General features: G+C 40.0%; 1 protein-coding gene across 3 annotated transcripts; it reads left to right on the top strand.

The window, feature by feature from the left end:
* Positions 1-265: 265 nt before the first annotated feature.
* On the top strand, positions 266-24,576 carry LOC102225098 (fibronectin type III domain-containing protein 5-like). 3 transcript variants are annotated; one of them, XM_023329219.1, is made up of 7 exons: positions 266-939; positions 13,897-14,012; positions 19,077-19,178; positions 21,635-21,737; positions 22,825-22,914; positions 22,986-23,152; positions 24,166-24,576. In XM_023329219.1, the coding sequence occupies exons 1-7, from the start codon at positions 852-854 to the stop codon at positions 24,292-24,294; spliced, it is 795 nt and encodes a 264-aa protein (XP_023184987.1). In that variant the 5' UTR covers positions 266-851; the 3' UTR covers positions 24,295-24,576. The 3 variants fall into 3 exon arrangements, with proteins under 3 accessions (XP_023184987.1, XP_005802605.1, XP_023184988.1); XM_005802548.2 differs by having other exon boundaries at positions 268-939; positions 24,101-24,259; XM_023329220.1 differs by lacking the exon at positions 266-939 and adding an exon at positions 10,244-10,474.
* The last annotated feature ends 129 nt before the right edge of the window (positions 24,577-24,705 follow it).

Raw genomic sequence — 24,705 nt, 5'->3', positions numbered from 1 at the left:
TGTTGAACTGCTTGAATACAACACTCTGGATAAATGCATAGTGAAATAAGTTGGGGGTTTTTTGTTGTTTTTTTTTTTGTAACTTTTTGAGCTGAATTATGTAAGCGTCTACTATATCCCACACTCTAAAAGATGTCATGTAGCATGGAATCATAAATCATCGATGTTCAGAAATATTGAAGAAGCCATCAGACCTGCTAAAGGTTTGAAGGCATTTTCATATTCACCTGATTACATAATCAACAGCTGGCTGTTTGAGAGGGTGAGAGGGGGCTCGGGGTGACACCGACTGGTCCATCCTCTTTCTCGCTCCTCCTCATCCTCTTCATCCTCCATGCTGGTGTTTGGTGACAGGATTTCAGCGCAGACCTGCTGTGTGCTTTTTGGTGGGGGGGCTGAATGGAGGAGTTAATGGAGCTCCTGCAGGCATTTTCTCCTCTTCAGGGATCCCCACTGTAGATACAGACAGGCCAGCCTCAATTTGCTGTAATTTCTCCCAGCGAAAGCCGACGTTTCTTCGCTGCCCGAGCGGCGAGCTTGACCTGAGGCGGCGAAAAGGCGCATTTTTATCCCCGGTGGACACAGGCGTAGCGGAGGTGAGCGGGACTACCTGTTTGCTTCCCCCGCGGGGTTGCGCGAGCGTGTGTCGCCCCGACTGATATTCGCTGAACGGCGCCGCCGGTGCTACATACCTACTGACCTACTTTGTGTTAGTTGGGAGTGAAAGCGTTGAGGCGGCTGCGTTTTTAAAGAGATGAAAGGTGTTGTGGACACAGCGGTGACCCCGCGGGGAGAGCTCCAGTGAAACAGTCAGAAGTCAAAAGGGAGGCGGCGGCGCGGAGGCAGCAGGGATGGCCGCGTCTCATCACCTGGACCCCGGGCTGCTGCTGCTGCTGCTGCTGCTGGCCTGCTGGCGAACACCGGCGATGGTCGGTGGAAGTAAGTCAGTTCGTCTTTCTGAAATTGTGAATAATGCATCGTGCTAAATATAGTTCGCGCTATAGCAGCTGGTTTTAATTCCCAATTCAGTTGAATTTGTTATTTTAACCGAAAAAAGGCTCAGTCGAATATCATAAAGTTCATTTCTTTTACTAATTTCATTCAAAATGTCGAACTCGTACTACACGCATCGAGCATTTCAAATGTTTGTTTACATTACCGTTTTGCTAAAATAAATAAATAATTTTATGAGATTATAGCTATCACCTTTGAAAAACGATTCAAGTCAAGGTCTATTAATGGAAAGTTAAGTGGAAGAGGGAAAGGCATGATAGAGAGAGTTTCCTTTCAGCTGACAGTAGGGTTTTACAACATTAGGAAAACATAATGTGATTTTTGGCTGTGATTCTTAACCCACATTCTCATCACAATGAACTCAGTGCTCTCTTCTGTAGGTCTGATCTTGGTTGCTAAGATCCATATTAGATTAAAGCAAAACAAACCATCCAAGTGGCCAAATATTTCACATAAAAGCTTAACTTTGATATATGGTACCTACTGATGTTGCAGACATAATATTGACATCATTTCATCTTGATATATATATATTTTTAAAAAGTTTTGCTCAAAATTTCTAAAAGACTAAGTAAAACATAATTCTAATACTTGTACTAAATTGCAACTTCATATTTAAGCAAGTTCTGTTTATTAACATTGTTTGATTATAAATGTGGTCACATCGGTAGTAATTGCATGTGCTGAAGTACAAAAGTGATTTTTAATGTAATTCTGATTTTCTTTTTTTTGTTAAGCACCTGTTGTAAGTGTAGAAATACGTGCATTCAGATTTGCGCATCTTCATTTGATCATGTTTCATACGTTGTGCACATGTAAATGCTACGTTTGCTTTGTGTGACATTGACAGCGTTTCCTGTTATGGCAAATTGCACTGAGCGCGTTTAAAAGTATTTTGCTGAAGTACATAAAGTTATTCTCGCAGCTTGATCTTGCTTTCAGTACTACCAGTATTCTGTTATAGTAGGACTGTGAGCACTTCCACAGTCCTACAAGATTGAAATAGCTAAAGCAAAATTAATGCTGAGGCTCTGGTAGTTGGTATATCATTCAGTATAACAGAGCAGAAATTGACACATGTAAGCTTTTATTTTCTATATTTTCTAATACCAAACATCTTGACAAGCTACATTAAATGTGCAAAGATAGTCATAGACTGTTAAGGTCATAAATTGGCATGTACAATATTTCATGTTTTGTGTTATGCCTGAAAATGTGATACACAAAGCATCAAAAGATAAGTACTGCACCATTGAATCGTCAATTTAATTTTTATGTTCTGTCTGCTCACTTTTATATGCAGCTTTAAATTCAAAGCATTACTGAGTCACTCATATTTGTAAGTGAGTATTACACTTGTTCATGTGGCATGACTGCACATGCTGTGACAAACTGGACTTCACAAGCAGGACCAGGAAGTTCTGATGCTGTGAAGTGTTGTACTTGTCCTTCTGTGTGAGACCGGTCCTTTTCATAGCTGTTGCAATAAAAAGGAAGAGTGTACAGCGCTGATATCAACAGAGAAACAGGAATATTTCAGACATTAAAGCATAATAACAATACATGAATGAAGTATCTCAAATAATTTATTTTGACTCAGTGATTCCTTACCGCTAATAGAGCAGATCTGTGCCGTATTGGATGACTTGTTGTTTTCCTCTGGATATTAACCAGACACACTTGTCGACTCTTGATGCCAAGTAGCAAAGTTTTCTCACCTTCACTTCTGATTCTTTGGGTGTAATGAAAACGTCTCTTTACTGTTTTTTGTTTTTAGTTACATGAAATACAAAGTTTTACATTTCCTAAACATTTGTTCTAAATTTCATTGTTCTGGCCAATCAAAAAGGGGGTTTTCATTGGATGTTGTCTGTGGTTGCAGGAATCAAAAATCAAGATGTCATCTGCGTAAAGGCAGACAGTGATGTACCTTTACACGTGTACGGCGGTTGTTGTTGATTTGTTCTCTATCAAAAAATTCTACTAGATCTTTTTGAAATCAATTTTTGCCTTTGATTAGTTCAACTGGAACGAAAGTTTGAATGTTTGTTACGATAGATGAAGTGATGAAACGCAGAAAATTGTTTAAAATATTTGGATGCAGCTTTTTTTTGTAAAAAAGTAAAAAAGACAACAAACCAAAAGAAGTCCAGAAACTGCTGGTCATGACCACATCAAAATTTTACAGGACAGTACTTCTGTTCATTTTATGGTGCTTCATAAACTTGGCAAATGGTTATAAACTGGTATTAAAGACATAAAATCAACAAACGCAAACTTTTATCTGCTCTCCTCACTAAATCTTCCTCTCATAGATCTTCCCAAACATCAACGTTCTGCAATGAACTCTAATATAAGACTTTAACTTGATTTAAACAGTAGATACCCATGTGTGTAATGAAATCAGAAGCACTTACAGGTACAGTTAGTAAAGCTCCGCCGGGGAACGCTGCATCCGTCTGGCGTTAGCGTGCATTTCATTCCGACACTTGCCACCTACATGCAGATTTTTAACGACCAGTCCAACCCCCACATGGCAACAGCTCTCCCCTACTGTAGCAACCCACCCTCAGCCAACACAAAGCACAAACCACGGAGCCACATGGATGAATGGTTTCTCTTGTGTTTTGACTGAATTTATTAGGTTGTGACGAGCAAGTCCGTTGGTTTTCAGACGATTGTTACTCGTTTTCTGTACAAAATGTTTTTCTTAACCCACACCCAGGATTACATTTTTTAGGATGACACGTTTTACAAAACACCGGGGTTGAATTAATAAAAGTGCCAATGTTATTAAATATTGTTTGACTTTTTTAAGTAGAAGGCTTTTTTTTTTTTCAAAGTCCAGACTCTACAGGAATGAAATGTAAATCATTGACGATCAGATTGCTGCTTCCTGGATGTTCACATTTGCCTCTAAGTACAAAATGGTCACTAGAAGTCAAATGTGAATTCAAAACCTCAATCAGGAGGCAACTGTATTTGCAAAATGAGAAAAATGTGACTTCAAAATGACTATCCTTTGAGGAAAATGTGAGTGCAAATGCAAGAGAAAAGTGATACGTTTCTTTCAGTCGCAACTTTATGATCCAAATGTATCACAATTTTGGGTCATTTTCATATTTTCACTTGTAGTTGTGATGTTTTCAGAACTGAAAATCTACTTAGGCGGTGTGTTGCATAAGTTTTTCTTTGTTTTTTTCAATGTTATGTTTTCTAGAAGTTTTGAAATTGAGAAAGACTTGATTAGAAGGAGGAAAAAGGAAGTCGTGATCATTTTAAATATTCTGGTTCAAGAATACGGCTGTAGGAGAAAACCAGCAGAATTCTATTAAAAATGTCCTCATAGATTTTTAAAAAGATTATTTAATTTTTTTTAAAGATGGGTGTACAGTGAACCCTTGTTTTTCGCGGGGGTTATGTACCAAAAAGAACCCGCGATAGGCGAAATCCGTGAAGTAGTTCCCTTTATTTTTTTTACAATTATTATACAATGAAATACTCCATAATACATCGAAACCAAAGAACAAAACCTTTTTACAGGCCCAAGCATTTGTTTAACAAATAAAAGTACTGTATACTTGTCCTGACAGTATTATGTGAGGCAGAATTCTTCTATGGGGAGCAGCGCGCACTTGGACATGATTGACAGCGCTCTGATTGGTCGTTCTAGTAACACTGGGAGACGTTCAATGTGCTCTTTTATTTATTTATTTATTTATTTTCATATTATACCGTCATGACATAGTGACAGTTGCAATAAATATGTCGTTCTTTTCTTTATAAAACCCACATACTGCAGCTTTAATGCAAGTGGAGTCTCTGTTTACACCTTATATTTCAACCAGACAAAGTGATCTGGGGAAAAGTGTGAAGGCCACAGCAAACAGCCCATCAGGTGGTCCAGACTGGCCTCTTCCACACTCCTTGATTAATGAGCTGCAGCAGCAGTGGGCTTTAATCACCCGCGGCCGGCTTCCTTCTTGTTGGTCATTGTTAATCAGACTTTGGGACGACGATGCCAAATCAGTGCTCTTCGTCTTGGCAGAACAAGGCGAAGCCAATCGTGCTCATGAGGCTCCACGTCGATTTGTGCAGTAAAGTGCTCTTTTCATTTTCCCCACACGCGGGCAGATCATAAACGCCTCAACCTTGCTGCGGCTTATTGTCCCGCCACCACTTTTGGTGCAAATGGAAAGAGGGAGAAATAAAAAAAAAAGTGTTCCACCACCGGTGTTATTTCCCTGTTCGATAAATCCCAAACATCTGCTCGGACGCAGCGGCACACAGCTGAATTGAGGTTATTTTTAGAAATATGAAAAGTGTGTATATAAAGCTGTGGAAGGGCTTGGAGCATTGCCGCAGGCTGTGGCCTACTGGGGACATTTTTTTTTTGAAAATCACAATCAGAATTCTAAAAACTCAACTGTTATCAATATACTAAAACACCAATATTTAAATAAACTCCAAGGTATTACCTTATAGTTGTGGCTCAATAACGCATATCTGAATTTACAAAAAGCTGGATAATCTGTTTTCTAGGCCACACAAGAGTCTTTAAAATGACGAGAAAGCTGTTGTGCAGATGTCATTAGGAAGGAGAATGGAAGACATCACAAATATGCACCGGCTGGGGAAGCAGGAGGGTTGTATTGATGCGCAGCAGGGTGAAGACGGTTTTTGTTTCTCTGTCTCACTGTGGAGCTCTGAATCTCTCTTCTGCACACTGTTGCTGTCGCCATCTTTATTCCTCTGTAACACCCAGAAGCATGAGCATCCTCCTCCCCTCCTGCGTGTTTTTGTTAATTGTGCTAGCAACACTGCTTCGCCTCTTCTAGGACATGCACCTGACTGCAAGGTCAAATTGATTTTGCAGCTCATTTACGTTGAAAGCAATGCATTCTCAGAGTTAATGTCACGTGCTGGAGAAGGCCATTGAGCATAAAATGAGTGCAAATTTTAGTTGATGTGCATAAGTGGGTCTGTATGTGAGGGAGGAAGGAGACTTCAAAATAATGACGAAAATATAAAGTGATCCGGTAGAAAATGTGCCATTGATTGAACACAAAATTTTTATTTTTTTTAATGACTTCTCATGTGAACAAACGTATCCATGTGTGATTTTAATTCTTAATCAAGTTTCGCGTAGATTCGTAATGGAAATGCAGCTGGAGGTGGCATCAGGGGCACATTGGCCACATGTAGACTGGGCCCAACTAAAATGAAAGACAGAGAGACACAAACCGCCAAAAGGGACTACCAGTAACTCGAAGCAGGCAATTGTGGCCACAAGACCACTCAGAGGCATTTATCTACATCAAATGGCACGTTTGAAAGCCAATTGACCAACACACGCAAATGTGAAAACGACCCCCAATAGGGAGGTTTGAAAGCAAAACAATTGCAACAGGCAAATGTGAAAACTAACAGAACAACAAAGAACCAAATGTTAAAGTAAAATTACCATCAGACAATACCAAATGACCACACAAAGGCAAATTTAAAAACAAAATAGCAAAAAAAAGATACATCTGCTAAAAAATTTTTATAAAATGCAAATTTACAGAAATTAACAACACCAAGACAAAAAAGTGACCATCAGACAGTCACCGAAAACGTACTGTGACTCAACAGACGGCAGACACTTGGACGGAGTTTGTATCTTGCGAGAGCTGGAATGTTTTCATAATAAACTCAGTATGAGCGTGTTTAATCAGTATTCATAGTTTGTCAGGACGTTGTACAGCATGGACACTCAGACTCCAACACGTGCGCAGACATCCATCCATCTTTACAAAGTGGTGGGAAGCCATTATCCAGATTAAGCTGTCCAAGTCTATTAGCTAACTGTTACATCAGCGTGATCTACAGTCCACCGTCCGACTCCACTTGTACATCACAGATTACTCTACACTGAGAGGAGAGGTAAACATCCGCTATCACCAGGATTATTTTGGGTTTGATTACTTTAGTCTTGTTGAGGGCAACAGAAAATCTCAAACTGGATTTTGCTTGGAAACACAGATGCTAAACTTACGGTAGGGCGTGTGGGTAAGATGTACAGCTGACCTGTGTGACGTTTTACAGAACGCTGGTTTCATGTATCTCGATCCCGCATGCTCCTCGCTCTCGCAGGTAACAAACACGGTGCCATTTGGCAGGGTTGCCAGATCTGACAAACGCAATATAAAGCCCATCCAACTATTAAAAAACACACAGATATGCAATATTTTTGGTTGTCCTTTATATTGAGAGTGCAAAAGGACTTGTCTCTTGGAACACATCAGACCTGTTTGTTTTAATTTATATATATATATATATATATATATTTTTTTTTTTTTGTGGCACCATATCGTTTTAAAGCAGCAGTGTTATACAAAAACATACAGTAAGCACAAGCTTGAGCCATTTGTCTGGAATGGAAAGAACAGAAACCATAGCATAATAAAATATACATACATGTGGATCATCTGCATCTGCTATTATAAGTTTGCATTTCAATAATTCCTTGACATATTTAATAAATGAAAATGTAGTACAACTTTTTTTGGTAAATTTAAAGGGGCAGTATTATGTAATATTGAGCTTTAGATCATGTTATAATGCAATTCCCTCAGTATTGCTTTGATTCTTTCATGCATGTTTGAAAAATCTTTTAATCTCCATGACAGCCGCTCAGCTGTGCAAAACGCCTAGTTGGACGTAGCTCCGCCTTCAAGGATGAAGCTCCTCCTCGGAGCTGCAGTTTCCAAGCTTCCAGCTCACAGATCAACTCTCCCCCGCGATTCCCCCATTCATCTCCTTCAGACTAGCCAGTAGCAATTAGTAATCACTTGATTATACTGCGCATCTTCTGAGCTCATTATAGGAGCTACTTCTCAGTGCAACGCTGGTAAAAACATTGTTAAAGGGTTAATGGAGGAGCCATGTTGTGAGGACTTCCTGGAGGCGGAGTTTTAGAAAACTTCTTCAGGAGTTTCAGAGATATCAGCCCAATTTTAATTACAAAGTCAAATATCTTTTAAGTCATATTTTATATATATGTAGCATTTTAATAAGGCAGCAGTTACTTGATTGTGCTATAAAATTATATTATGTGCATAGGCCTGTCACGACAACAAATTTTGCTGAGCGATTAATTGTCTCAAAAATTATTGCGATAAACGATAATATTGTTTGAAGACCTTTTTACACTGATTTAATGAAAATAAAGTAATAATCCATGTGATTTCCTGCCAAAGATAGATACACTTTATTTTCAAAAGAACACGTAACACTGGAACTGATAAACAAAATAAACAAAACAAAAAACAAAAATGAAATGGATTCTCAGTCTCCATTAACAAAAAATGTACTAGAATAAAAACTAAACACCATAAAGCCAAAGTGGAAATAAATACTGCATTCAACCTAAAGAGTAAAGATTATGAAGTCTGTATATTATGTTGCCCTTCAGTAATATTTAGATTTAAATAGAGAAAATGGGCACATCGACTACATGATGCAATAGTTCACACTACATGATTTTTTGGCCCTATTTTTCCCCTTACAACAATCTTAGAACGTTGGTCGTACTAAGATTGTTGCTTGAAATTTCGTAACCGATCATCCTGTAGTGTGTGGTGTGTTATGGTTGATCGTCGTTGCCGCTCTGATCTAAATCAGTGGTTTTCCCCGACTGAGAGCTTAACGCAGCCTGTTGAATGTGACAGGTAGCCAATCAGAAAGCGTGGATTTCCCTCCGTGCTTTCTGAGGGGAAATTGCGGAGGGGAATCTCAAACAGCTGACACGGCGCAACCCGAAGTCCAGCGGACATCGGAGATGATATGTGGAAACAACATTAATGTTTATTCAACATTTTGTGCAAAGAATATAGAAATGACAAGAGGAGGAGTTGGAGCGAAATTGCTACCGCAGTTGATAAACCTGGTAACTTTTCAGCTGTTCTTCGTTAACGTGACGTAAATATGTTATAATGATTTTCATTCAGTCAGGACTTTACGCTGACACTAGCCACATGCATTGCAGGTAGATTGTAGTAAAGCATTGATTAATGCCTGGTTTTAAAATTAGTTAACTGAACTTGTAGCCATTATTTTGTGCCCATTGTTGGACACCACACGGCAGGAACGAACCTGATCGAACCGTTATATCTAGGATTTCTGTCGGCTAATGTGTGGTCTGTCAGGTTTTGAAAATGAGCCGACAATCAGCCGACAGCTCTAAGATCGTGTAGTGCGCGCTGGGCTTTACACTGAGGAAATGAGGAAGGGAGGATCAGTGGAGAGCACCGGAGTTGAGCCTTTTTTCATTCAGTGTCATCAACAGAAAGAGAAAAAGGCCGGAAGAGACGATAATGCTGATAATTAAAATGACGTCGATAGTTTTAAGTTATACGATTAATTGATATATTGTTTATCGCGACAGGCCTATACTGTATGTGCATGGAAAATACATACTACTCCTTGTTTAATAAATCACTTAATTCTTTCTATTTTGGCCCTCCATATTTTCTGCTCTTTCAGATCATTTAAAAAATGAATTTATTAAAATTCATTAATAAATTAAATTAAAGTTCAGATGGACAGATGGATCGATAGTTTTGACAGATGCATAAATGGATGGATGATGACTCTAGGGCAACGGGACATGGCGTCGTCTTATTGTTCAAATTCCCATCTTTTCCATCCTGAGTAGAGCAAGAGCTCAGCACTTGTCACGTAAAAAACTTCTTATAGTCAGGAAGTCAGACATCCTGAATGGGCTGCTAGCATTAGCATGGTGTTTACCCACCATTACTGTTGTGTTGTGATCCTAAGGACAAGATGCTGTGAATTGCACATCAACACCTTCCAATTAGAGCCTCCAAGCATATCATTCGCAGAGCAGCAGTGTTGATTTAATGGAGTTTCAAATTCCTCCTGCTCCGAGCAACTTTCAGCTGTACTCATCATGCACTGGAATTTAGTTCAAACTGGTAAGAGCTGAAAACAAACGGAGGTCAAAAGAGGACTGCTTCTTGTCTTTCGACATTGGCTTTGTGTCTTTAACATTCCTAAATCTCCAGGGGGAGATTTTTGTAGGAAAATGGAGGACATGCGGAGATTGACAAAAACAAACATGTGTACACATAATGCAAAGAGGCGCGACGAGAAGGCATTCCTCCTACACGCTCAGAGCCGCGTTTCATGCTCCCTGCCAACGACAGACGAGATCCCCCTGAAGTCTCGCTTCGCTACGGTTGCTGCAGCCCACCGCCTTTCATCAGGCAGCGGCGAATAGGCTTCTGCAATTACATTGCACACACACAAGGAGAGGAGAGGCTTAGACGGAGTCAGTAAGACGGAGGAAAAAACAGATGGAGAACAAAGGGAAGTGGACGGAAGATGATGGGATGGGAAACAAATGATGGGCAGAAAAAGGGGGAAAAAAGCTATTATTCACAGCCGATATCAAGAGGTAGTGATTTTCAATCTTTTTTGGTTTTGATGAGCAAAGTGCGATGATAGACAAAAGGACCTCCGTGGAAAAAAAAAAGGGAGAGGAATGTGACGGATAATTTCTAGCAGCTCAGATGGCCGTCAGAGCACACTTTGTTCCTGCGTGTCCTTCTCTACGCTTAGTCTGAATTACGTATTTAAAACCATTCATTTTTAATTTTCTTTTAAAGGACACATTTAGTCATCTGCTGCTTTTCAGTGCTCCACGCTAAATCGTGCTAACATGACAATGGAGACCTCAACTAGGGTCGATGGTAGGCAGAGTGAGAAACACAGAAAAACTGGGAATAGTTTGGGAGTTTCTGTGTGGCCAAAATCATATCTTCTGGTTCAGATTCCTACAGAAGTATGACTATATATCAAATATAACTTAAAAAATTTGACTTCCTAATTTAACGCTTTGAAATTGGGTCTCTGTCTCTTTAAAAACTCCTGCTCTTCCTGAAACGCCGCCTTCAGGAAGTCATCACAACATGGCTCCTCTGTTGAACCGCTAACGTTTTTATTTGCGTTGCACTGAGAAGTAGCTCATATAATATGCAGCTCCAAATGGTGTTTGCTAATTGCTGCCGGCTAGTCTGAAGGAGCCGAGGCGTTTTACACAGCTAAACAGTTGCCATGGGAGACTACAGGATTTCTCCGACATGACTGAAAGAATCACAAACACACTCCAGGTGTGTTTGTGATGAGGAGGTCAGATTATAATATGCATTATAATATTTGACCTATATAATATATTTTTAGCTTCACATAATGTCAAGCTAAAACAAAAAAGTGTTTTTTTTTTTGTATAAGATCAGAGAAATTTGAAGAACAGATTGTGAAGGAACAAGTTTCCATCTCGCCATATGTTTTTGTCATAAATATAAATCAGCTTTGAAGTTCGCTTCATTAATATTTAAGCAAACGTTAGTTTTTTGAGCGCAATTTAAAAAAAAAACTTCAGTAGACGCAGCAAGTGTGTTTGCCTCCTTTTGCATCACCACTTGTTCCCATCTCTTTGCATCGTCGTGTTATGTAATCACTCCCAGCTCCAAAACATTTACAGATGGGCTCAAGAAAAGCTGCTAAGACGTTAAGTTTCATTTTCCAGATGATAAGCCAGAGAGGCATTGTCTTACAGTGAGAAAATGTCACAATTTCTACCTCCACTGTATCAAAAAATAGACGTTGGCCTCAAAATGGCCGCCCACGTTCTTCTCCCACCTTCCCGGCCTGCTTTCATTCAGTTGATCTGTGCATCCGGGACGCAACAACTTGGTAATCCTTTCCTGTCAGCCGCCAGCCGGCGCTCTGGGAGTATCTGAAGGAACTAGACGCCCCCGGAGGTTAGGGCTTACTTCTGTAGAACCTTGTGCCTTTTACTTTAATGAGTCTGGAGCTGGTTTTTGCAGAGAGCAGATGATGGCAGAGTTCTTAGCCTGTCATGTTTGGGTTTTGGAGCTTTGAAATTAGCTGGAACTGATCTGTGAGACTATTTGGTGAGTTTGTGTGGGTGGTAGAACTTGTGTCTTAGCCAGGCTGGAAATGAGTCATACTCATCTGTTCCCGGAGCAAAAAAAATGAAAAGGAAAAAAAAAACATAATTCTGATGCAATAAGGGGTGACCATCCCATTTCCTTAAGCACTTAAGAGTAATGATCCAATTTGGGCATATTGGATGGTCATGTAAAAGGACTGAGGAAGGAAATGGGTCTTGTGAACGTCACAGTGTGTAAAACGGAATCGTGGAATTTATTTTTTTGTTTTTCATGTGATGAGCATTTGGTGTTTAACTCTAATGCAGTTTTAAAAAGAGAGATTGTCTTCTAATATTTTAGTAAAACCAATGTTCTGTTGAACCACAGCAGTTTGTTTCATTTGAGATAACTGATAAATGTGCACCAAAATTATCTATTGATTTATTTAATTTATTTATTTTTTCATTCACACCACAATTACTTACCCTTTCGAGTTAATAAATATAGTTAAAATGGAATTCGGAAAAACAAAAACTGGAATTTTGGAAAAAATAAAATGGAATTTCATAGAACCCTAGGTAATGGATGGATAAACAGATGAATTGTTGAATAAATTTTGAGGTAAATGGATGGAAAGAAAATCCAAGAGCAGCATTCTCCACTAATTAACCTCAATGCAAATTTCCTGACTCTAATTGGGCTTTTTGCTGTTGATGCCCTAATTGGCTGCAGTGCAGACCCTTTGACTGCCTCTTTCTTCTGCTTCACACACAAACACTACAGGGACACACACTTCTATCAGGCGTACACTAATTGCCTTCTGCAGCTGGAGGAGCTGATGAGAAATATGCAATTCTGTTCCCCGTCGCTCTGTCAAAAAGAAACTGAAGTGGATAAACTGGAGCGATCGATACGTATTGACCCACTGTAAAAACCAAGTGATTGATGCTGTGATGAGTTTTTATAGCAGTGAGAAGGTCACTGAAGAAGAGCCAGCCCTTCCTGTCACAACGGCGGGCTTTCCTTTTGTGTCTACTTTTGTTTTCGGATTTGCTTTCATTTTTGCTCTTTGTGTTTCTGTCGGATCTTGTTTAAATGCTGTGTTTAAGTGCTATATTTTCATACAATATAGCACTTAAGAAAAACTGAATAGGCAGAAATTGGTCAAAGACGGGTCTGAGTTCGGAAGTTGGCAACAAAGTCATAGGTGCGTCAAATAATTGAGGGTTTTCAGAAAATGTATGTGGAATCAGCCATGGGAACTGAGATCATGATTTGTGTCGTTACTTTGCAGATTTTTCAGCGTTAAAGACTTTTAGAAGCAGCTGCAGTTGGAGTGCATTTTTCCATTCTTTATTCATGGCTGTGCTCTTAGGCAAAATGGTGAGGAAGCGCTCACATAGCTTCACCCTTTTTTGTATTTGATTTTATTTTTATTGCTTTTATTGCATTTTCAGAAGAGTCCCTGAGAGAGACTAAATGTTTAGCTACTGATTCCTGAAAATCAAGTGGGGCTTCAATTTGTTAAACTAAATAATCATAATTATATTAGTTACATGAGACAAACATTATTTCACAACACTTTTGAAGTCATTTTAATGCAAACTGTACACTTTAATTAAGGAGTAACTGTTGCTTAGAAAATAAGGTAAGGCATATCATCGGTTTGAAAATAGTCTAGATCAATAATCATGCTTAAATAATAACTGATTCATTCATTTTAGCTTTTGTCTTTCTCAGTGCTTTTTTTTTTGCTGCTTGCTTTTGAAAGTCAATCTTTTGCCTCATCTATCATCTTTAGGACTTTTTACCGTGAGTGTTCTATCAATGAATCCCATCAATAAAAAGTTGCCTCGGCGTCCCTGTTCCTGGTCGTCCTGACAGCTCGTGTGTGTGCGTGTGTCGGCGTGTGTGTTCACAGCTGTGCCAGCGGCGCCCGTGAACGTCTCGGTGACCCAGCTGAGGGCGCACTCAGCCATGGTGACCTGGAACGTCCCTCAGGGTGACACGGTCATCGGCTACTCCATCTCTCAGCAGGTACGTTCGGCCGCCTGTGTCCTCAGCCGTTCGCTTTGCATGATGGGAAAACCTGGAGCGCTGCCACACCTGCAGGGAGGGTGCAGGGGGGCGCTAACACAGCCTCCCCATAAATGAAGTAAAGATTTCTTTGTGATCTTCTCTAACCCACGAGGGACGGATAATTCTCCACTTTGTCTGCAGGACCTTTAAAACTCTGCGTCATTTTATTAGCCCTGCAGTCAACCAGCAATCTGCTCAGAAACACTTTGAGGGGATTCGCTCATAAACATTTAAATCATCTAAAGGTTTGTTGAAGTCAGCGCTGGCTGTGGAGCCACGCTGCTTACTGTAAGAAATAATGAAAAACACATTTCTTGATTAAGACCTGCACAAGCATCCAGTTATGGAGAAAAACTTAAATGTAACTGTAGATAGGGGTAAAATAAAAAAATAATTATTTCCACCAAAAGAATCTGAGAAAATGTTCAACTTTTAATACTCATAAATTTCTTCTTTTTTTTTCTAGAAAATCTCCGAAATTTTCTAGAAAATAGAAATGTTTGACTTTTCAAGCTCAGAAAGTTACTCTGTTTTTTTGTTTTTTTTTATATCGATCACAATTTCTAAGTTCTTCCTGAAAATGTGCTCCTGTTTTATATCTACAATGGCCGTAGTTGACAGTTGTAGAATTCTGAGAAAATGTTCCTTTTTTTTCTCAGTGGCCCTAATTCTCTTCCGTAGGAAACAGATATTTATTTATTCCTCTATCGTTTCAACACTTTGTGGAAGTGATTGCACTGATTACAATGATTCTCTGCTTCAATTTAAGCCCCCATAAAGTTGACAAAACACAATTTCGCATTTGCGGTGTTTCCATTAAACAGGAAACGAATTTGAAGTCACACTTGAAGAAGTTAGATCAAGCGATAACTCGTTAAAAACCCACGCCGCTCCATCATCGTCTTATCAATGACTGTCTTATTCTTCTTGGTTTGCGCCACCTACTGATTACTTTGACTTGATTGAGAACGTTGCATTTGTTTGAACTTAAGTATCATGTTTTCACCTAGAAGAAAAAGTGCCTAAAATATCTTTAAACAAGCTTTTTAAAGCCGACTTGTAAACTTTGCCCCACTTTAATAACTTTGGATGAGTTATTAAACACAATCCTGCCTGTTGCATCTTAAAAGACTTTTTCCACTGGAAACTGGAGATAAACAAGCAGGCCCACATCATGACAGGACCTCTGCTGTGCTTTAACGCAGGTTGGCAGTGTGTTTCATATTGCTGCGCTCTCCCGCCAATCAGAGCTACAATTAGGCTAAATGAATTGAGCTGCAGTGCAGTTTTTCTGCGGATCAATTCTCCTGTCACAGCACCCCGTTCTCAGGGTCTCGCCTCTCCCGCTAACTCATCTCGGCTCATTTTCATCTGTTTTCTTCTTCTTCTTCTTCTTTCCACCACCTACGGTCTTTTGGCAAACGGGGAATCGAACATTAGCTGACTTCTGATTTCGAGCCGTCTCCATTAGCGCTAATGATTTTGGCTCAGACTTGTCCTTACAGGAGGAACATCTACGGCGACTGCGGTGCCAGATCTTGTTGTTGATTTTTCTTCTTCTTCTTGTTCTGTTTTTAAGCTTCCAGGTGGTGTTTGGAAAAATACATTAAATGAGGATGTAAACCGTCTCTTGCCACAACCTCAGAAGGCTGTTATGTAAAAGCCTTACTCAAATATTAATGGAGGAGGGCGATGGGAGCAGGTAGATGCAGCAGCTCTTTTCTTCTGCCATTAGTCATCAGGATCAGGAGGGGGCTCTACAAAGGAGCAACGCTGTAGTTATATAAAATGCCAATCATCAACCACTCTTTATTCTGTGAAAAATAACAAAAAAACAACCGTCCCTTTAAAAACCGTTTGTTTCCCGGTTTAATTAGCGGCTGCTTCATGAGATTACTTCCCTCTCCGCTGCGTGTGAAGGAGAAGCAGGACGAGGGAACAATCTCTGATGAACAGTTGCTGCTCCGCTCGTCTGAAGCAGCTGGAAATCCCACGGCGCCCCGGCTGCCGAGGTTCACACAGCCCCGCGCTCCGACAGGAAGTAACCCAGTTTCATAACCGTGTTTCTGAGACTCACCAGCGAATCTCGTTTTGACATCCCGCGAACCGTCAAAAGGCCGACGCTCGTCAAATAAGCCGGGCCTGCAGGATTGTAAAGACTCAGCCTCGATCGTCTTGCCAAACTTCAGATTTACTGAACATCCAACTTCTTCTCTACCAGTCGCACTATAAATAAGTCTGCTTTAGGTTTATTTTTTACCACTTTGGCTCCGGTAGATGAGTTATCAGCCGCAGGTGGGAGGTTGCCGTATTCAGAGGATGGAGGTCTTGTTAAAACATTTCCTGAAAGCTTCAAAAGCTAAAAGCTCCTCAGGGACACAACATTAGTCGGGGCGTCGAGTGTTTGATGTGGATTTTCTTCACTACATTTTTGGAACAAAATGACATTGGATTTCAGATTTTTTTAATTTTGCTTTTGTTCAGATTAATCAAAATAAATGTGCTTATCATTGACTAGATATTTCACAAATAAGCACTCAATATTTTGAACGGGCTTCTTTCTGAATAAATTCCTGCCTGTAATTCTGCTCAGGTGATCATTTTTGTGCAATAATAGGTTTGGTTTAGCTATAAATAACGAATTCATTTCTTAAGGCAGTTATTACCTAAATTAATCATTTAGATAAGGCACGAAGTCGGGCCACCACCTAGAAAAATAATAACAAAATAATGAGGCCTGTTATGATCAGGCTATTAAATAACCCATAAACTGATATATCCTTCCTAAAGTAGTGGCCTAAGGCTTTTTTTATTTACCTAAAATATGGTGATTTTTATTTATTTATGTATTTCTTTTTTGGGCTATTATTTCAGAAAGGTGGCCATATGTAATGTGAGAGTCCAGCATAAATATGTTTGCTTAAAGAACAAGGTTTGTATTAAAGAGTTTTGGAATTGAGGCTAAATTAGTTGTGAACTAATAAAAATGAATTTGGCTTGTGTCTAAGTAACCAGATCACAATGCAAATTTTATTTTTTGGGGGGGAAAGGAATGTTTTATTAATTTGCTGAACTCAAGTTCATGAACCTTTTGGACGATGGATTCTTAGTCTATTGATGCGTCACCTCAGTGAGACGCATAGTAATTTTGAAAACTAAGATGGCGGCTCAAACTGACACTAAGGAGCTAGTTTTGCTGTTTCAAAGTATCACTTTTGACTCCAAAGAGTTGTAAATAACAATATTATTTGAGTGCCAGAGGTCCAATATGGTAGACCGCACAAGCAAGGAAAACCTGTGCTGAAGCTTTAGCTTAGTTAGCCTAGTTAGCATTTAGCTTTGCCACAAAAAGGGACATTTTAGCCCATTTTTAGGACTATTTTATATAGCCTAGTGTCAAGAAAGGGAACAAAAATGCCCATAAGGCAGACAAGCTCATATTACTGGACTGTCAGTGATTTAGCCACTCATTAGAATGACGTTTGAACAGCCTGAATCAGTGCTAGCTTCAGCTGCAGCGTGCTCTAAGGCCTGCTCCGTTTGGGACAGTTTTAAGCATCAACAATGCAAAAAAGCTTTGTGAAATACACAATAAAACATTGAAATTGTTTATCCCTAAGCTTTGGTTAGGATTAGCAGAGCTTAGGATTCATCTCTGCCCAGTGACAACCTCTTACTTTGCTCCTCCCTGAGACTAGCTAAGCGGCTAGTCTGGAGCGAGACCAGAGTGGACTTCTACTGTTGTAAACCAACTCAAGTCTCAAAATATATCAGCGCGGTTTATGCGAATGGCATTTTATGGACCATAAAATATTTGCACAGAAGCCAGTCCTGTTTGTGTTCTGTGGTTTGAAAGCCGAACCTCGACTCGCCCAATCTTATTTCCTGTCATTTTGAGCGGATAACTGTATAGACCAAGAAAATATCACACTGGACCTTAAGCAGCTCGGATAAACTGAGTCAAGCTACAGTGTATTTAATGTGAGTCACCCCAAACTCTAGAATTCTCTCAGTAGTTTGTCCTTCCACTAAACTTTCCATTAATACAGCTTCTTCAGTAATGATCTTTTGGAGTCAATCAGGAGTCTTCCTTGTGATCTGCTCTTATGCAGTAACCGTCTGAATTATGAGATTTTGTTACGTGAGCTGACTGAAAACTCTAGAACTTGTTTATAATATCCTAATTTATGGAGACTCACCTCTGCATTCTATTCTACCATATTTCCGTATCTTCCTGAAATCGAGCCTGTTATGGCCTCTCTGCGCTTTGCGGATTAGATTTCCTGCAGCTCTTTTCGAAAGTCATTCTTTTCCGTCTCCAGAGTCGGCCCCTGTTGGAGAATCGCTGATTGGCGAACCTTTTTAAGTCCTAATACGCATCGCGAAGCGTCTCATCTGGGAGATGATAAAAACCTCCTTCGCTGATGTGTCGCCTGCAACGCTGCCAGAGGAGCAGCAGACGGCCTGATTCAGACATCTGGAGAGCCCGGAGCTCGCCGTCAGCCGTTTTATTTATTGACTTTCCCTCAGCTTTTAGTTCTCTGCAGACACATTTATTAAACGGAAGGCTGAACTTTCTGCTGGCCTGATATTAAGAAACCTTTAATCCAGAGGAGAGGAAGAAGTTTATGAAGTTCAGCGGTGTGCTTACCTAGCAGTTGGATTAAATCTCTGATGAGCAAACACTTCCGCTTCACTCTCGGTGAGCTGGAAATAGGTTTCATTTGCCTCGTTTCTTCAGTTTTTCTTGTAATCTGTTCACTATATTCATAGTTTTCGACTCCAAACACTTTGTATTTTGTATCAATACATAATGAACTGCGTCTGAACCACTGGCAAAGAGTAACGCTGCCAACACCATGCTTGAATCGACCAGAAAAAGTAAGGAAATTGTCTTCCTGAGAGTTAGCTGAGCTGTCCATGCCTCGTTAGAGACCCTGAGCATCATGTACGACAGGACTGCTGGCATGTTAGAAGGTGAAGTAACAATAAAGTAAGTTTTTGTTGTTTTTTTATCTGCAGAGGCAAGACGGCCTGATGCAGCGCTCAATCCGAGAGGTGAATACGTCCAGCCGCTGGTGTGTCCTCTGGGACCTGGACGAAGACACACACTACAGCGTCCAGGTATACCATCTCTAGAACTGTACTGAAGTTTGCAACAAAGAGTGGATCGAATTTAAATCCACCGTCACTGTTTGAATCCGTTAAACAATACGTCTTTTTCAGCCTGAGTAAAGCTGAAAGAGTCAGAGCTACTCTCAGCAACCATCACAGCCTGAACAGGATGTGCAATTTGGAGTGGTTCGTGCTTCTCCTCTGCTGGGAAATGTCGGCCTGATTGTGGCATGATATTTTTAGAAATTGTGGACTGTGCGCTGAAACCAATGAGCGGATTTGTGAAAATATGCCTTCACAAGGCTTCCATCTTCATAAATATGTTGCCACGGCTGTTATTTCAAATCCGTACAGGTATATTTTCAATTTAAAGGGGAGGAATTATGTAAAATATACTTTTTTGAGCTTTACATCATGTTTTGTTATTCCCTCATCAAAAACAAACCTGGAGTGTTGCTTTGATTCTTTCATGCATGATTGAGAAATCATTTCATCTCCCATGGCAACCATTAATTTTTTGCAAATTCAATCATGGAAGTCCAAAGGTCACTTAATAGTGAGAGTCACAGTATTCCCTTTTATTCAAACTGAACAATATCCTCTTATTATCTAACCTCAGTGTATCCAAGCACCAAATCATCGACTCAGATGGTACACTTCAATACAGTTGTATAAATTGCAGCTGGTTGCCATGGAGATTTTTAAAAAAAATTGAAATAAATCACTTATTTTATCTTAAATCTTTTGGTGTTTTGTAACTCCAGAACTGATTCTCTGACATTTACTTCTTCATGTTTTTCTGTCAAACTGGAATTTGTCATGAATTCCAGAAAACAAATATTTTTACTATTGATATAATATTCCATGTTGCAGTCAAATTGTTTAAAACTTTAGGACTTGAGTTTTGCATGCCTCTACCTTGTTTGGATCCAACTGGAAGATTTTAAATTAATTGCGAATTACAAAGCAATTACTTCTTTTCAAGGTTAATAATGTGGTTTTTTGTTGTTTTTAAAGCACATTTTTATCTGTTAAGAGCAGATTAAACTGAATTAGAAATATGGAAAATGTCCATCAAGATTTATGTGTTGTAAGACGTTATTCAGTATTTGATCAACTTTTAAAGTCGCTCTATTCCGTCGTTTAAATGGAAAACAGAAGCTCGTTTCAAGCGTTTTTAAGCTAAACGCTCCTGATCAGAAGATTATCTCTGAGGAGTTTTCACTGCAGAACATCTTAATGGGAGCACGCTTTAAAAACCATGAATATGAGACTTTAATAGCCAATGAAGGGCTTTTAATTTTCCTAACTGACTCTAATTAACAGGGATTGTTGAATTAACTGTCTGTAGTGACTCTTCATTAGCTTTTTAGAGCTGAAAGTTTAAATCGAGCTCAGAGCGTTTCCATTGCAGCTCCGTCGTTGCTGGTTTTTAGCAGATCGGCGCAGTGACTCAGGCTGACCTTCAGCAGCGGGTTGAATGCTGTCGGCAGGTAGATGTCCTGCAGGGGGTCAAAGAGCAAACACCTCGACACGTCTGGAGGGTTAAGAAAGGTGAAATTCCTAAGGGAGTTGGGTGTTTTATCCAGAATGAGGGAGCAGGAAGGTTCGGGTTCAGTCCACATGACTCCATTGAAGCATGTAGGAGAACTCTTACATGTGACGTTCTGTGCCTGAATGAATCATTTCTGCCCTAAAACTCCTCTGAAAGTTTTGGGAAATGACAACAGCACCCCCAAAAGTCTTTTGGCAGTATTATGTAAAATCTAATTCTATCTAATCAAAAACATACCTGTAGCTTTGCCTTGATTCTTTCATGCATGATTGAGAAATCTTTGAATCTTCCATGGCAACCATTCAGTTGTTCAAAACATCTGGCTGGACCTAGCTCCGCCTTTGAGCTCGAAGCTCCTCCCTCAGAGATGCCGTTTCTAATGTTCCACCTCGCAGTCCGCCTCCTTCAGACTATCCCGCAGCTATTAGCAAACGCCTGGTAGAACTGTGCTCATTATACAAGCTACTTCTCAGTGAAACGTTGGTAAAAACGCTTTCATAGAGGAGCCATGTTGCGATGACTTCCTGAGTTTCAAAAAGAGACGTGACTTAAAGAGACAGAGGCCCAAATTCAAGACGTTAAATTAAAAGTCCAGTTTCTTTACAATAATATTTGATATATACAGCATTTTTCTAACAACTGAAGGTAACATGATTGTGCTACAAATTGGCACTGTGCGGTTGGAAACACAATACTGCCCCTTTAATGGATTATTTGGCCCAAAGTAAAGTCTAGCTCCATCATCGCACTCTCCCTCTTCCTCTGACTTCATGTCTATGTCCTCCAGCAGTTGGAGGTCCTGGATCACAACCAAAGCCCGTCCTGAGCCAGCTTCTTACATAACGCTCTCCTCTGGTCCCGTTTGGCTGTCTGTCTGCTGAAAGGTTGTCTCTTCTCCAACCCCCCGTAGGTGCAGTCCGTCGGCCTGCATGGAGACAGCCAACCCAGCCGGCCCGTCCACTTCAGGACCCTGGAGAAAACCGACCACTATCCGGCCGGAGTCCTGGACCACCGTAAGTCCAGTTTATTTTGTACAGTTCATTTCATTAACAAGGCAGTTTGAGTGATCGGATATGAAACAAACAGTAAACATTGCCTTTAGTCAAATGCTGCCATCAACAAATCAATCACAAATACTGATCAGTATTTCAGTTACGGCCAATCAAAGGCTTTTTAGGATTGATGCTGATAAAGATAAACACATAGATCAGTTTCTCTAGATCAGGGGTGTCAAACTCCAGTCCTCAAGGGCCGCTGTCCTGCAACAAAATCTGGCCCTTCGTAGCTTTTTATGTGGCCCTTCAGACTCCGAATTACATCAATAAGTAAATAAATTTTATTTATTTATTTTTTTTTACTGCTAATTTTTCTCAAAATTGGCCAAAAACATTGGGTCTAAGTGACTGCTGCGTCAGCCTCACTTGATGTCAAGTTGTAGACTGTGACCGATATGGCAATTAATAAAAAGTCACGTTTAACATCCTATATTAGTGCATATATTATAAACAAACATTTTTTACAAAAAATTCTAAAGTAGTGCCACAAAATGTGTGATTTTGATTGCAAAAAAAAAAAATCCCCCACAAAATCCTGGATGGATTGAAAAGATGTTTGAATAAAATATTATTTAATTCTAAGAAACACTTACTGAACGCTGAAACAACCAGCTATTTATTGATATTTTAACAGTTTAATGGATTTGATCAATATGTTGTGGCCCAACCGGTCCTTTAAAAATGTTCAGATTTTTGATTTGGCTCAAAATGAAAATGAGTTCAACAGCTCTGCTGTAGATCTTTGACATTAGTCGTTTAATCCAGAAAACCTTCGTCAGGTGATGGAAGGCTGATTTTGTGACTGTCTCTATGTGGCTCTGAAGGTTCAGGTCCATCACTACATGCAGATTTTGGGCCTGATCTCCAGTTTCCAGCTGTTATACCTGACTGTAGATCATTCCTCTTTGAGTCCAAATATAAAAACTTCAGTTTTGTTTCTGTAAAGTTGGAGAGTTATGGCTCAGCCATAAACCTGGCAGTCAGGAACAATGTTCTGTTGGACAGTCATCACCAGTGTGTAAAGTGTGACTCCCCGACTCCACAGACGAACCAGCCATGGAGGGTCTGGGGATGACCCCTCACCTGCAGACCGGAGAGCTGCTCATCATCACCACCGTGCTGCTGCTGTGGGCCGGTGAGTCTGCGGGGATCTCTCTCGACCTTTCGGGTGAGAGCTCGCCCGCTTTAACCTGCGCTCTCTTCCAGCCGTCATCGCCCTCTTCTGCCGGCAGTATGACATCATCAAGGACAACGACTCCAACGGTACCAAGGAGAAGGCCAAGAGGCCGCTGGTGCAGGCCAGCTCCTCCTACTACAACGCCTCGGCGGGAAGCTCGCCCATCTACCACAATGGAGCTGTCCGCAACAGCAGGGTGAGGCACTCACTCTTCTTCTGGGTTTTTTTATATCTATATCTATATAAGTATATAGATATAGATATATCTATATAGATATATATAATGCATGACCACTGCTGTCTGTAGCTGCAGCAGAGATCCCAGAGTAAACCTGGGTTCCACATCTTGACTCTAAACTGCAGCTCCCCCTACTGGACATGTCACACCCGTCTGAAAACAGCAGAGTTAATGGGAAAAAAAAAAGCCAATTTGAATTTTTATGCATTTGAAACTATCTGCTAAAACCTGCTCACTTATTAAAGGTATTTTAAGCATTTTAGGCCTGTTGCAATAAATCATATAACTTAAAACAAGCTTGATCATTTCCATTTGCATTTGTTTTTTATGTGTCTCTCTTTCTTCCAAAACTTTAATAACCAAAGTTTTCAGTTTGGTGGTGCTTTGGTCTCATCTAGGGCAACTTTCCTTAGAGACTTCATCATTCATTTTATTTTTATTTATTGTTTTGTTTATTTATTTTTGGATATTTAAAATCTCCTCCACTTCTAGTGCTAAATGCTTGTTAGAGGTTAAAGTTTATTGATCTTTGAGAACGAGCATTATATTACCACTATATGACTTGAAAATCGTCTCAAAACAGCAATATTATCGTTTATCACAATAACTTCTGAGACAATTCATCGTCCGATGTGTTATTGTGACAGGCTTTTCCCAGGATAAATGAAGATTTATGCTATTGTTTTACTGCAGAGGAATAATAAAGTGGATAACTTTCACAAGGTTGCTATATCAAAACAAAACATCGCCATCTTTGATTTAAGGTGGTTCAGACATCTGAAAAAAGCAAAACAACCAGCTGGTGTCACGTGTCTCCAGTCTATAATTTGTTGCTTGGCAGCATATTTTTTCTGTTTATGGTCTTGTTGTGTTTTTTTCTTGTTGTTGTTTTGTTTTTTTATGCAGCTGCACCGAGCCTCGTCTTCCATCAGCATCATCAGAGTCTGATGTCGGACGCCTTTTCTTCTCAGGAGGAGCCTCAGCGCGGCCGCTGTGAAGGGTTTCTGGAACCTGCTGCCGCAGCCGCGACTCCAAGCTGTTGTAAAATAACGAGCGGGTTTGAGAGCGGGTCGGTGCTGCCCTCTGGTGGCAGATTGTGACCATTCCCCCTCCCATCTTTCCAGCTCGTTCGCCTCAGATTCCTCCAGTTCACCAGGACTGGCGCTGCCGTCGCTTCATCATTTAAAACAAGGACAATCTTTATCGATCATTTGAGTTCTTGTTTCATCATCAGTGATTAAACGTTCAGCTTTCATCATGGTTTAAATATGTACAGATGTCAAAAAAGGTGTGGGTGATTAACTTTAAGTGTAATCTTTGCAGTGGTGGTGAATTTACACTGTAAATATTTCAGGAATTGATCATTAAACTAAGTTCAGGTTTGTTTGTTTTTGCATTAGGTAACTTTTCTTTCCCACTTAAGTTTTTCTGCATTTATTTGACTAAAAGTGTCTGGTTCACTGTACAAAGTGTAAATATGGGAAAATAGGTACTAAATATGTCGAATTTTT

Source organism: Xiphophorus maculatus, chromosome 24 (genome assembly GCF_002775205.1).
Source record: "Xiphophorus maculatus strain JP 163 A chromosome 24, X_maculatus-5.0-male, whole genome shotgun sequence".
NCBI classification, from domain to species: domain Eukaryota; kingdom Metazoa; phylum Chordata; class Actinopteri; order Cyprinodontiformes; family Poeciliidae; genus Xiphophorus; species Xiphophorus maculatus.
Note: the sequence above shows the minus strand (reverse complement) of the source record. Positions and strands in the feature narration are given on the sequence as shown.